This window comes from Dipodomys spectabilis, unplaced genomic scaffold, assembly GCF_019054845.1.
Source record: "Dipodomys spectabilis isolate Male_0828 unplaced genomic scaffold, ASM1905484v1 ptg000030l, whole genome shotgun sequence".
In the NCBI taxonomy this organism is placed as follows: Eukaryota; Metazoa; Chordata; class Mammalia; order Rodentia; family Heteromyidae; genus Dipodomys; species Dipodomys spectabilis.
The window spans coordinates 9,964,556-9,978,198 of record NW_024870707.1 but is presented as its reverse complement, the minus strand read 5'-3'; the positions used below and the strand labels follow the sequence as shown (position 1 = coordinate 9,978,198).

Sequence of the window (13,643 nt, the reverse complement as noted above, 5' to 3'; positions counted from 1 at the left end):
TGTCCCCTGTGCCTGTGCAGGCCTCTGCGGGCCCCTGCCACGCCCCCCGAGCCCCCGGCTCCCACCCTCCCACCCAGGTCTGAGAGCCATCTCCCGCTTCCAGAAATAAAAGGCACAACATATGCGGCTTGATCCACTTGGCATGGCTGCCACTTCGTGTCCATTTGCATGGGGAAGCTAGACAGCCAGAGTCACCCACAAAGTGACGGGAGGGCTAGGTCTCGGCCCAGGCGCATCCCCCGTGCTGTCGCACACCTCAAGAGTCAGTTGTAGGGTCCACTCACCAGCCTGGAACCTTTTCTTTTCCTACCCTTCCTCTCCGGCCCTCCAGAACACAGATGACCTCTTGGTGGCCTCAGCCGAGTGTCCTAGTGATGATGAGGACCTGGAGGAGTGTGAGCCCAGTACTGGTGAGTGCCTTTCCCCCCTCCCCTGCCCCGGGCCCCTGCGACACGACGCTGATGGGAGGGGGGCGACTGTCCCAGCCACCTGGTCCCAGCCCAGGGCCTGCTATAGGCTTCAGCTTCCTCTGGTAGACCCCTCCCATGCTCAGAGCCCCCAGTTCCCTCACATGCCCTCTGGTGGTGCCGTTTGGTGGCCCCCAGCCCTTGGAGGTAGTCAGGTCCTTAGCACAGGGTCCTGGGGTGGAGAGCTGGGGCAGAAGAGGGAGATGTTCCTTTAGAAAGACAGCTAAATGCAGGTCCAGGGTGGAGGGTGGGGAACTGCAACCCCCATCAGCTCTGAGGTGCAGAACTACAATTCCCATCAGCCCTGAGGTACAGAACTGCAACTCTCATTAGCTCTGAGGTACAGAACTACAACTCCCATCATCAGCTGTGGGTTCTGGTGTTCTCTTGGTCACTCATAGAGAAGCCCTCTGCTAGATCCTAAGCCCCCTCATGCCCAGCCTCAGGAACAAATCTGGAGCTCTAATCTGAAGGATCCCCAGGGTAGAGCCTGCCAGGAAGCCAGGCCAAGGTAGGCATTGCTGCATTGCAGTTCTACGCTTGGCAGCATGCTGGGGATGAGGTACTCCTAAGCCAGCCATGAGATCTCCTGGGGGGAGCCCAGTGGTGGAGCTGCTGTAGGAAGGCAGGGTTTGGAAGGAGGATTGCTAGTGTTTAGGGGTATTGTGGGGCTCTGTCTGATGGTGTCAGCTGGAGCTGCAGAGAGAACATCTGTGAGTGGGAGCAGGGTGGCTTGGTGGGTGCCTGGCTGCTCATCTGAGCTGGTGGCAGACGCTTGGGAGTGATAGTGGGAATGGAAGAAGACCTCTGGCAGGCTGGAAGTTGGGGCAGGTATGCGCAGGGCCGAGGGAGGGCTGCGGTCAGGAGGTAGGCAGTCTACCCTGGTACAGTCTGGCTTTTGGGAGAGGGCCTGGGGGTAAAGTAGCATCTGAAGAGACGTCGGTAGAGCAAAGAAGGGAACAGAAGGTCCAAATATGGACTGTGGAGACTTGGGGCCAAGGCTGAAGTTCAGAGACCAAGGATAGAGGCTCCAACACCTAGGGGTTGAACCCCATTGTCCTTTGTATCTCCTGAGTAGCCATGGTGCTGGGCCCAGGGTACTCATAGGGGTTGCCAGCTGCTGGGCTGGGAAGGCCTGGTGTCTGGCCTCCCAGCTCAGGGCCTGGGCTTCCTGGAACAGAGGCCCTCGGCTGGGAGCCACCCCACCATCGCCCTGACCCTGTCTTTGCTTTGGGAAGCTACGGGCTGTAACAGCATCTCCCCCAGCCCTGTCTCTGAGCTCCAGGAACAGACTGAGGGCTGTCATAGCCTCTCTTTCCTAAGCTTGCTGTCAATGGCGGTAGAGGCCGTGGGACGGAGCTCTGAGAACAGGGCTCTGCTTGTCCTCACGCTCGGGGAGCTTCCAGCCACGGGAAGCCTCTGTGCTCGCCCCGGACTTTGCAGAGGCCATCTGGGGCCAGATGGTCACCATGCCGGCAAGAGCAGCATGTGCTGGCGCTCCATCCTAGCCTCCCGGCTCAGTGTAGCCAGAGGCCGGCATGTGACCCACAGTGTGTGCTCTGGTGGCCTGAGCTTTCAGGCTTTGTGGGACCAGAGGGTCACTTGAAGAAGACAGGCCAACTGTCCCCTAGTCATGGCTTTTGGAGGCCACTAGGAAGACAGCCACAGATGTGAGGGTAGGATGGGGAGGGGGGTAGAAGACCCGAAGCTGGGGTTGGAGGGACTGGTGGCCGCCCTATCATCAGCTTTAAAAATAAGGCTTGGAGAGAAACAGAGGCCTCACTGGAGCCCCCAGAGAAAACCACAAGGGCCATTGGCTCCCCCCTCCCATCCCGCTGTCCCCCCCCTCCCCCCGCAGCCATGGGTCTGCCGTGGGTCTGCAGATCCACATGCAAAATGCTTAAACTTGGCCATCAGCATCCCAACAGGAGGCCAGGCAAGAACCAGGATGACTTCAGGGTCCCTGAGCTGGTGTAGACCATGTCTTCCCCCTTCTGGCTGACATTTTCCAGCAAGAGCTTCTTTGGGATGCCAGGAAGGGCGGCTTTCTGGAGCAGAGGCTCAGACCCCTTGGCACCAACGTTCATGGTGGCAGTGGAGACAGCCTGTCTGGGAACACTGACTGCCCAGGGTGCCGGCGCTTTCCTGCCTTTCCAGAGCCTCGTCCCCGGATACAAGGTGTAGGCCTCAGCATCGTCCAGGGTCTGCTCACTTTTCCACCCTCTCCCCTAACTCAGCCCCCCCCCACCAGACCTCAGGCCTTGTGCCACCTCCCTGGTCAGTGAGCCAGGCCTCGAACAGTGTATTCTACCTGAAGATGGCAGCCAGAGATGATCGTTAAAATTCTTTCAAATGGGGACATGCACCTACAGTTGGTAGTGTGAGCTATCTGTCTCCCATTCTCTCACGTGGCCTGCCTCTGTAGATTTGGATATAAGACAGGCATATATCCACACACATGCTGCTCTGCCTGGAGACAGGTATGCACACATCCAACACACCTTTGTAGACTGTCAGCAAGCTCACGCGATCTTCTACACACCTATAGCCAACCGTAGAGCCCGTGCCACACACACCCAGATCGACAGTGGGCACGCACGTGCTTACACTGAGAGTCCCTTGCATGCTTGGATGCCCATGCCAGAACCAGAAAAGTGCAAACTTGGGCACGTGTGAACAGACTCGTGAAGGTGTGTGATTCCTCACAGTGTCCTATATGTGAGCTCAGAGCTCCCAGATGCCCAGAGATGCTCAGACACAGCTGCTTGCCTGCTCAGCCCTGGAGGCTCGTGTGTGTGTTCAGCTACACAAAGGTAACACACCACACACCCATGTCCTGATGTGAGCTCAGAGCTACATAGCTGTGCACACCCAAACTCCCAGAGGGGCATATGCAGACCACATGTCCAGAACCACACACGTGCCCAGAGCTGCAGAAGCACTCCTGACATGCGTGTATGTCAGGGTGTGTGCTCACATCATCCAGATACACACCTGTGACACACCCTTAGTCTCACAGATTCCACATGTGTGTTCAGCTTACAAAGCCACCTCCATCTATGTGAACAGATCTGTATTACACACTCACATGTGTCTGAACCCACCGATGTGTTCAGACTTACAGACAATCCTGTGTTTCAGAACCCCAGAGATTCCGTGTGCATGTACAAAGAGTGGCCAGACTCTTGGAAGTGTGCACACACATTTGCATATGCTAGGACACATCTCTGCATGCGTGTCAGCCCTCTCTAGGTATACTGGCCAGGATGCACACCCAACCACCAAATGCGTGCTTGCTCACAGAAGGCACCTGCACTAGTGTGCATGCATGTCCTAAAACCAGGGTGCAGGGGCGTGCCCTCAGGGGAAGGTGATGTGTGCCCCGCTGCAGCGGCCATGCCTCTGTACACACTTGTTCAGTCTCCCGACTTGCATTTGTCCCACACTGCTCTCATGAGAGGGGCCCTCTGAGGCCTCCTTCACTCACCCTTTGGGGCTCATGCATTACATGTACACACCTGTGCTCAGATCCCACAGGGTGCACATGCATGTGCCCAGCTCCATGGTGGTATGCACACATACACACCACAGAGACAAGCAAGGTTTATACCGAAGCACACGCGCACAGGCAAAGCACATCCATTGGTACACACCCCCAGGCCTTCACTGACCTGCACAGGTGTTCACAACCATAGTTATACTCGTGTGTCTGGCATTACCCATGCAGCGTCATGCAGAAGGGCACACATGCTATCTTCACAGGCATGCGCACGTGCTCAGATCTACGTGGAATGTAGTATCTGCCTGCACGTCCTCCGTCACCCTCCGTACACACAGCCGTTCAGATGCACAGGTGCACACTCACCTCTCAGATGGCTCAGGTTCCATGTGTGCATGCAAGTGCACACATGCTTGGGGACATAGAAACACAGCCTTCCGATGGCCACAGGCCACGCATGCTCAGATGCACAGGAGAAGCTTCATGCATCTTCCTTGAGGCGTCAGAGCAGCGCTTCATCCCACAGGATCGCACACAGTTACTGCCCACATGGCTCCAGCATGTTTGCGCTGCTCTTAAGGTTACACTGCACAAGCTCTGTAGCTCAGCACATGACACTGTATGTCTTTCACCTAAGTTCCAAACTGTGCTCCTGGTTGGTCCAGGTGGTGATGCAGGGGCCTGGTCTCCTGCCCTCTTCTGGCTGCACCATCTTTAACAGGAGCCTAGAGCCCCCAAGGCTTCTACAGGCCAGGCTTGGGCAGTGCACATTGCTCCTGCCACATTCCACTGTCTACAGCTTAGTCTTGGGGGGTCACAACCGAGCTTTCGGGAAAGCTGTGAGCTGTACCCCAGAAATGTAAACAAATCTGGGGAGCAGCTATTGAATTATTTGTCCCAGTCTGGCCTCCAAGGTCACCCGTGATCTGTTTGGCCTTTCCCCTCCCCTCCAGCAACACGCCCACCCCTCCTCAAAGGAGACAAAGTAAAGTCCTAGCCAGCAAGGGCAACCATCTCAACGTAAGGGAGCCTGGGAGAGTCTGGACCTTCCCTCCAGCCCAGACCTGCCCCCTCTGCTGGAATGCCCGCTGGACTGTGGAGAACCATGAACTGAAGGATGGTTTATCTCACAGCTCCTACAGCTCGACACACACCAAGACATACAGTGGTAGCCAACACTCAGGGTCATGAGCTCTAGGCTAGCCTGGCCTACAGAGAGAGAAAGAAGGGCTGGAGGTATGGTTCAAGTGGTAGAGCACCTGCTTAGAAAGCACAAAGTCTGAATTCAAGTTCCCATTCCTCAAAGAAATAAGTGAATGAATGAATGGGCCACTTTCAGGTCTTAGGGTTGGAGTAAGACAAAGATGCACACCGGCCACTGGGCAGTGTTCCCATCCATGCCCCTGTGGCACCCTCAGAAGTGGGAGAGAAATGTCTTCTTGGCACATGATATGTTTGACGGCCACTGTGGGTTATGCACAGGTCTTGACTGCAAGACCTGGTCACAGCAAGCCGACCAGACCTCTGGCCTAGGCACTGTCCTCAAGCCCAGGGCTGCCCTCGCTTCTCTGTGCCTCCATTTCCCTTTGTAACACCATGGCTGGGCCACATCGTCCATCTGATCTTTTATTTGTGCATGTGTGTGCCAGTGCTTGAACTCAGAGTCTGATCGCCGGTTAATTGGAGATAAAAGTCTCATGGGCTTTTCCTGCCTGGGCTGGCTTTGAACCATGACCCTCTCAGATTTCAGCCTTCTAAGTAGCTATGATGACAGGCAGGTGCCACAGGCTCTCAGCTCCATCTGATCTCTGAGCCTGGCTGCAGCCCTTATTCAGATGAGTTTTTCTCACCTGTCCCTCCATTCCTTTTCAGCCTTTCTCTTTCTGTCTGGGGTTTGGAAGCAATGGCTTCTCTGACCTGATAGCACTCACATCTCCAGCTGTTGCCATTCCCTTCATTCCTGCCAGCAAAGCAGCCAGTTCTTGCTCAGGTGTGTCTCCTCATGACACTGCTAAAGGCTGAAAGTAAGAGCTGGCGTCGTCCCTCCGCCTGTCCAGTGCTTCCTCCCAGCAGGTCCCGGTCTCTGGCCATCACAAGTAAAGGTTTGTCCTAAATGGCTGACCATTGTGCTAGGTGGATCTTTATCTTCCCAGCCTCCCCGTCGCTTTTCTTATATTTGTCACCTGAGTACCACAGGGGTTTGTTACTGTGACACCCATTATAGGTATTAAGGCCTGTATTAGATAAAGTAACATTACTTTCTGTTGAATCTCAGTAGTTAGCCAAGAAGTTTCTCACTCAGGTGCTCCCTACCTGGGCTCTGATGCTTTAGGAATCCACACTCTCCTCCCATCAACCTGTGGTTTCCAAGGTCACCGAAGGAGAAGAGTGTGGAAGATGGCACACTTGGGGTTATTAGAAGACAAACTGCTCAGTCATGTGACCACATGCAATCGAAAGGAATGCTGGGAAATGTAGTCTAGCTGTCCAGGAGAAGGAGGAAGTGAGCTTGATGGAGGCCTACTTCACTGGGGGTGTCCATACATGGTGATGCACTCATGTGTTCTGAAGGGCACAGTTACCCTGTCATGCACACGGGAGCCCAGAGACCAGCAGGCACACGCTAGGGCCAGAGACCCACTCACATGTCCACATGTCTTTTCAGACTCATAGACATTCATGTCTCTGATCGCTGAGGTTTACGTCCCCACATCGGTGTTTAGGAACATACGCCCAGAGGCCCAGGAACCCTCACTGAGTGTGCATGTGTATGTACATGCGTGTGCCCATCTCATCATGCAGCTCACCTTCTCTGACCCTGGCGCCACCCTGGCCTCTGTCCTTGTCACACTGGCTTTTCAGAGTGGGCAGGGGACCATTGTTCTGGCCTAGTTCTCTGCTCCAACAGGTGAGTAGGGACTGAAATGGAGGTAGCAGTATGGCTTGAGCCCTGGGCCAGCGCCTCGTCCACCTGGAGGATGCTCTTTTCTGTATGGCACCGACGTGCAGCGGTCTACAGCCAGCAGATGGCTTAGTCTGGAATACTTTTTTTTTTTTTTTTTTTGTCAGTTGTAAAGCTTGAACTCGGCCTAGGCACCTTCCCTGAGCCCTTTTGCTCAAGGTTAGCCCTCTACCACTTTGAGCCACAGCTGCACTTCTTTTTTGTTGTTGTTGTTTTAGTCAGTCATGGGGCTTGAACTGTTGGCCTGGGCGCTGTCCCTGAGCTCTTCAGCTCAAGGCTAGTGCTCTACTTGAGTCACAACACCACTTCCAGTTTTCTGAGTGGTTTATTGGAGTTAAGAGTCTCCTGTCAGGGATGGCTTTGAACTATGATCCTCAGATCTCAGCCTCCTGAGTAGCTAGGATTACAGGCATGAGCTTCCAGCACCGGCCCTCCACTTCTGTTTTTTGCATGGTTAATTAGAGGTAAGAGTCTCATGGAGACTTTGCTCCCCTGGCTAGCTTTGAACCAAGATCCTCAGATGTCAGCCTCCTGAGTAGCAAGGATTACAGGTATGAGCCATTGGCACCCTGTGCTTTTTTGTTTGTTTTTTTGTGCCTGTACTGGGGCTTGAACTCAGGACTCTGCACTCTTGCTTGGCTTTGCCACTCAAGGCTAGTGCTCAACCACTTGAGCTATACTTTCACTTCCAGCTTTTTGTGGGTTAATTGGAAATAGGATTTTCACAGACTTTGTGCCTGACCTGGCTTTGAACCACCATCCTCAGATCTCAGCCTCCTGAGTAGCTAGAATTACAGGCGAGAGCCACCAGAGCCTGGGTTTGGGACACTCTTAACCCTAGTTCTGGCCCCTTCTGTGGGACTGAGCATATCTTGACTGGGGTGAGGGGAGGAGAGAAATAAGAGTTGTGGGTATATTTCTTCTGTGCTCTAAAGACTAAAAGATCCTACTTGCTGGGCACATGTCCCCAGAGAGAGGAGGGTTGAGGAAGAAGGGGCACTTAGGAATGGCTGCTTGTGTCCTGGCCATAATGGAATTCTTTTTTTGTTGGTTATGGGGCTTGAACTCTGGGCCTGGGCGCTGTCCCTGAGCTCTTCAGCTCAAGACAAGCGCTCTACCACTTGTGCCACAGCACCACTTCCCATTTTCTGGTGGTTAATTGGAGATAAGAGTCTCAAGGACTTAACTGCCCGGGCTGGCTTTGAACTGTGATCCTCAGATCTCAGCCTCCTTAGTAGCTAGGATTACAGGTGTGAGCCACCGGCGCCCGACCAGAATGGAATTCTCTAGCAAGTGGACCTGACATGCACTGAAATTCCTTTCCTTAGGATGCTGAGGAACACCTGTGGGTGGGTAGCACCTGTGACTCGCATGCACCTGTGAGTATTTTCCAATTGTTGAAGCCGTCTGAACGAGGGAAGCTGGAGGCAGCCTGCCTGGGGTCCCCTGTCTGACTCTGGTGGCTCCAGGGGCTGTACCTTCCAGCATGCACCCTGGCAGCACCACGAGTCGTCCTGAATCTGTCCATCTCCCCGCAAAGCCCAGTGGCATGGGCTATGCAGAGCCCCGTTGGCTCCGCTCCAGGGCAGACTCACTTCATCTCGGGAAAGCCCCATGCTGCATGTGTCTGGATGCCCAGAGCCCAGGATGGGTTGTGACTGCGGGGGGGGGGGGGGGGGGGGGGGGGGAGGGGCGGGGGAAGGGGAAGCAAGCTGTGAGGGTTTGGGGGCTCCTTCTGGAATGGCGTGTAAGACACAGGGATGAAGGAGAGTAGAAGACAGAGACTGCCCTGCCAAGGGGGCACTGAGGAGGAATCACAGTGGTGTAGGGATTTGGGGTGGGCAGGATCAAAGGGCCAGGAGAGCCTCAGGGAAGCTAGAATGTCAGAGACAGGTTGAGGCCTCCATCTAGAGCCTGGAAGGGCTCTGGGGGTTTGTGAGAAGGAAAAGCTAGCAAGCCTGGGTGTCCCAAGCATCAGTAAGCCGGGGTAAATGGTTGTGAGGTACTCAGGCTGGACAGGCTTTTTTTTTTTTTTGGGTCCGGTCATGGGGCCTGAACTCTGGGCCTGGGCACTGTCCCTCAGCTCTTCAGCTCAAGGCTAGCGCTCTACCACTCCAGCCACAGCACCACTTCCGGCTTTTTTCTTTTTGCTTATGTGGTGCTGAGGAATCGAACCCAGGACCTCGTGCATGCAAGGCAAGTGCTCTACCACTGAGCCACCTTCCCAGCCCTGGACAGGCTTTGTCTGTGGTCCAAGGCCTGAATCACCTCCTCCCTTCTGGGGAAAGGGTGGTGGAGAACCCAGGCATGCCCTGAGCAGCAGGATGAGCGCTCTAGGTAGGGCGTGTCCCTGGCAAGAGCTTCTAGGTTTGATCCTATTGCCTGGGCCTGGCACTTTGCTAGAGCCCCAGCTATGCCATATGCCAGGTTGATAGTCCTAAGTCTGTGTAGGGCAAGTCTTGATCCTGGAGTTCACAGCAGTGATGGTGGCCTGGTCTAAGGCAGAAGGCAGGGCCAGCAGAGGTTGGGATCTGGGCCTGTCAGGTTGAGCTCTCAGTGGGCTCTACTCCCCAAGATGGTAGAGGAGGAGGCTTGCAGAAGTCGGTTCTGCTGTGAGAGGAACTCTCTCTGCTCCCCCAGTGTGGGGGAGTCTGACTCAACCCAGGGGAAATGTCCAAGGGCCATCGTTTCCCTGGAAAAGTATAGCGACCCGAGCTCTGTTCCAGAACTGCTGCTGTGTATGAGGGAGGTGGACAGATGGAACTTTTAGGCCTCTCTTGGCAGCGAGGCCAAACCTGGGTCTCCAGGGCTGCACAGGGACTGAGGCACCAGAGGCAGGGAGCATGGTGTGGGATCCACTGAGATATTGGCAGAGGGTATGTGCTAAAAAGAACACAAGGCAAAGCTCAGGGAGATGGCAGGTGGTGAACCCCAGATGGGCTCCGGGCATGACGGGGCCCAGGGTGACAGCTGCGTTTCTCCTCATCCAGGGGCCCGAGTGCTGGGCTGTTGTTTGGTGGGTCTGGGGCTCAGGGAAGGTTGGAGATCACATATGTTCACCCATATGCTGCAGGGCCCACAGAGCCAGCCCCTGGCCCAGGCTTGGAGTCCAGTACCCTTGTTCTATAGACAGAGGAAACCTGAAGCCTAGTGGTTGGAAGAAACTCACCTACAGTCGCACAGGAATTCAGACAGGACTGGTATAGCAGCCTACCAGGTGTGCTTCTAAGCCAGAAGTACAACAGCTTCGGGCAGGCACAAAGATGGTTCCCTGGCTCCTCAGGAGACCTGACCCATCCCCGGCCTCTGGGAGTCACAGAGAGGACTGGACAGTCCATTCCTTCACTTCACTGGCACTTGGTGGCCTTGGGAAGTTCTGCTTACCTCTGGCCTCAGCATCTTCCAGTGGAGGCTGGAGTTGAGGGTTGAGGATGTAGCTCAGTGGTGGAGTTCTTGCTTGGCACTCATGAGATCCTGAGTTCTATTCTCAGCACAACGAACGAATGAAAACACCCAACTAGAGTTTGGCAGCTGCAGCCACACAAGACACGTTTCTCTGTTCTTAGTTCAGCTTCTGATTGTTGCTAAAGCCATAAGACAGGGATTCCAGGGCTTCAAAAATGGTGGTGCAAGGGAGCACTTAGTGAGGGATTGGAACCTTCTGGGTAGAGTAAATCTGGGGAGCTTGGCAAAGGCAGAGGTTCCAGTTTAATGCAAGGCTTTGGCCTGGTTCTGGTGGGGCCAAAGACTCTCTGCCAGAGGGCTGGATTGGTGGGAACCACAGAGTTAGCCAGGGGGATGGGGGTAGGGGGAGCAAGAGAAGAGAGCTACTTAGATGTAGGCAGGGGCTACAGCGGGGCCGGACTTGGCAGTGGAGGCCCGGGAGGTTTACCTTGGCAGGGTGGAGGACTGAAGGTATGGTGTCTGTAGATCACATAGAGCAGAGACCAGGGATGGTGGTTTAGGCTGTGCTGAAAGGAGAGAGAGGAAACCAGGCCCAGAGGCATCCTCTCCAAGACCAGCCAGTGAACATCCCCCTCAGCTACCCAGAGCTTGGCTCCAGCTTCCTTCTATCCAAGGCCAGTGGGTTGCCTTCCTTTGGCCTAAAGGCTTATGGGAGTTGTAGTCATTGATCCAGGGACTAATGGCAATTATGGTCCATACCCCTCCAAGGGCTAATGGGAATTGTAGTTTTCACCCTTTAGGGCCTGATGGGAATTGCAGCTTTCTGCCCAGGGGACTCCAGTTATTCTAGAAAGACACCCCAGCCACAGGTCCTCCCCACTAGTCCCCGCCCCTCCCCCCGGGCCCTATTTTAGCAAGTGCATCCCTCCCAGATGGCTGTGTATGTATTTTCTTTTCTTTTTTTGCTTTCTTCTTCTTTCCGTTGTTTCATTATCGTTTTAACAGTAATAAGAGGGCCAGAGGCTGTCAAGCCCTGGGCCAGATTCTGGCGAACCATCGGGGGTTCTGGGGAGGGGGAGGGGGGAAGTCAGTGGGGGTCAGAGGTGGAGGGTGAAGCAAGAGAAAGTTGAGTTAGGCTGAGTTCAGGAATCCCATGGCCACTCCCCTCACTCTCTTCCTGGGGGTCCCTGTCTCCCTGGGCTTCTCACCACACCTTCCAGAGGGGGCCCTTGCTCCTACACATCTGACTCCTTGCCAGGCCTTCCCCCTTGAGTGTCCTCTCCCCGACCCCCCCCAGCCAGCTTGCCATTCGCCTTCAAGGCCCAGCCCCTCCCCACCCCCACCCCCCTTTGGTAGTGGTTCCTGCCTGGTGGCCCACCCTGTCCCACCGGGTCCCTGCCCATCTTCCACCCGCCCTCCCCACCCCTGCGCCTGGGAGTGTGGTGACAGGGGCTCAGCCCCGGCCTGCACTGCGCACGCGTGAGCCCCGGGGTGGAGCCAGGGGGGAGAGGGCCGGAGAGAGGGCGGAGAGGAGGAGGAGAGCCAGCCGCAGGCGGCAGGAGGTCCAGGGAGAGAAGCGCGAGGGAGGGAGAGACCCAACAGATAGACAGAGAAAGTGGTTCGGAAAAGTTTGTTTTTTCTTATTTTTTTTCCGGGAGAACCCGCTTACACAGCTCTGTTTGTAATTTTTTTCTTCATGCTAAAATCACACGGCCTATTTGTTGATGTAAGTTGCCTGAATTCCGTGGTATGCTATCTTCTTTTTTAAAAAAAAAAACAAAAAAAAAAAAAGCAAAAAGAAAAAAAAAACTAACTAAAAAGCAAATATTGTCGTTAGGTTTGTGTAAATACTACTGTTGTGTCTGTTTTTAAAGCCTTAAGCCGGTAGAGCTTTTTTTTTCCGTTTCTTTTCGATTTCCTTTTCCTTTCTGTTCCTTTTGGTTTCTTAAGACCAACAAAAGATCAAAAATAAAGAAAAAAATGGAAATGAATACAAATAATACAAACCCAGGGAGTCACAGAGCCCGCGCGTGGGGCGCCGCCGCCCGCGTAAGAGCGCGCCGGGGCGCGGGGCGCGGGGCGCTGCGGCTGGCGGCCGGGCCCGGCCCGCGAGTGTCCGCCAAGCCCGGGGGAAGCGGTGCAAGTGGGTGTGGTCAGGCTGTTGATTCTCTTCTCTGCGCCGGCCCGCGCGCGCCCCGGGCCCGCGCTGACGCCCCCTCTTTTCTCTTCTCGTTCTTCTTCTAGGAGGAGAGTTAATTTTGCCCATTATCACGGAGGACTCCTTAGACCCCCCTCCCGTGGCCACCCGCTCCCCCTTCGTGCCCCCGCCCCCCACCTTCTACCCCTTCCTCACCGGCCTGGGTGCCACCCAAGACACCCTGCCCCCGCCCGCCGCGCGCCGCCCGGCCCCCGGGGGCCCGTGCCAGGCCGAGCGCGAGGACAGCGACTGCGAGGAGCCCATCGAGGCCTCGGGCTTCGCCTCCGGGGAGGTCTTTGACTCCAGCCTCCCCCCGACGGACGACGAGGACTTTTACACCACCTTCCCCCTGGTCACGGACCGCACCACGCTCCGGGCCCCCCGCAAACCCGCCCCCCGGCCCAACCTCAGGACAGACGGGGCCACGGGCGCCCCCGGGGTGCTGCTCGCCCCCTCCGCCCCGGCCCCCAACCTGCCCGCGGGCAAAATGAACCACCGAGACCCGCTGCAGCCCCTGCTGGAGAACCCGCCCCCCGCGGGCCCCGGGGCGCCCACGGCCTTCGAGCCCCGCCGGCCGCCGCCGCGCCCCGGCGCCAGCTCAGCGCCCGGCTTCCCCCATCTGCCCACAGCCAGCCCCACGGGGCCCGGGGAGCGGGGCCCGCCGGGCGCCGTGGAGGTGATCCGGGAGTCCAGCAGCACCACGGGCATGGTGGTGGGCATCGTGGCGGCCGCGGCGCTCTGCATCCTCATCCTCCTCTACGCCATGTACAAGTACCGCAACCGCGACGAGGGCTCCTACCAGGTGGACCAGAGCCGGAACTACATCAGTAACTCGGCCCAGAGCAATGGGGCGGTGGTGAAGGAGAAGGCCCCGGCCGCCCCCAAGACGCCCAGCAAGGCCAAGAAGAACAAGGACAAGGAGTATTACGTCTGAGCGCCCCCCCCCCCTCCCTCCCACCCCGCACCGCCCCACTGCCAGCCGCCCCTCCCGGGAGGGCCCGGAGCAGGGCGCGGCCCCGCCGGAGGTGGGGGGGACGCCGGGGGCCGCAACCCCGCGGCCTCGGCCTCCCTCACCAGGAGGAAACAAACGCAAAAAAAAAAAAGAACGAAAGA

The 13,643-nt window shown here is 56.3% G+C and overlaps 1 protein-coding gene across 4 annotated transcripts in view; it reads left to right on the top strand.

Moving 5' to 3' along the window:
* Nrxn2 (neurexin 2) overlaps positions 1 to 13,478 on the top strand; it is a 104,366-nt gene extending 90,888 nt beyond the window's left edge. For all 4 annotated transcript variants that reach the window (XM_042676191.1, XM_042676194.1, XM_042676193.1 and 1 more), the window contains 2 exons: positions 332 to 410; positions 12,578 to 13,478. In XM_042676191.1, coding sequence (XP_042532125.1) covers positions 332 to 410; positions 12,578 to 13,464 — 966 coding nt within the window. In that variant the 3' untranslated portion in view covers positions 13,465 to 13,478. The remainder of the gene's footprint in view (positions 1 to 331; positions 411 to 12,577) is intronic.
* The last annotated feature ends 165 nt before the right edge of the window (positions 13,479 to 13,643 follow it).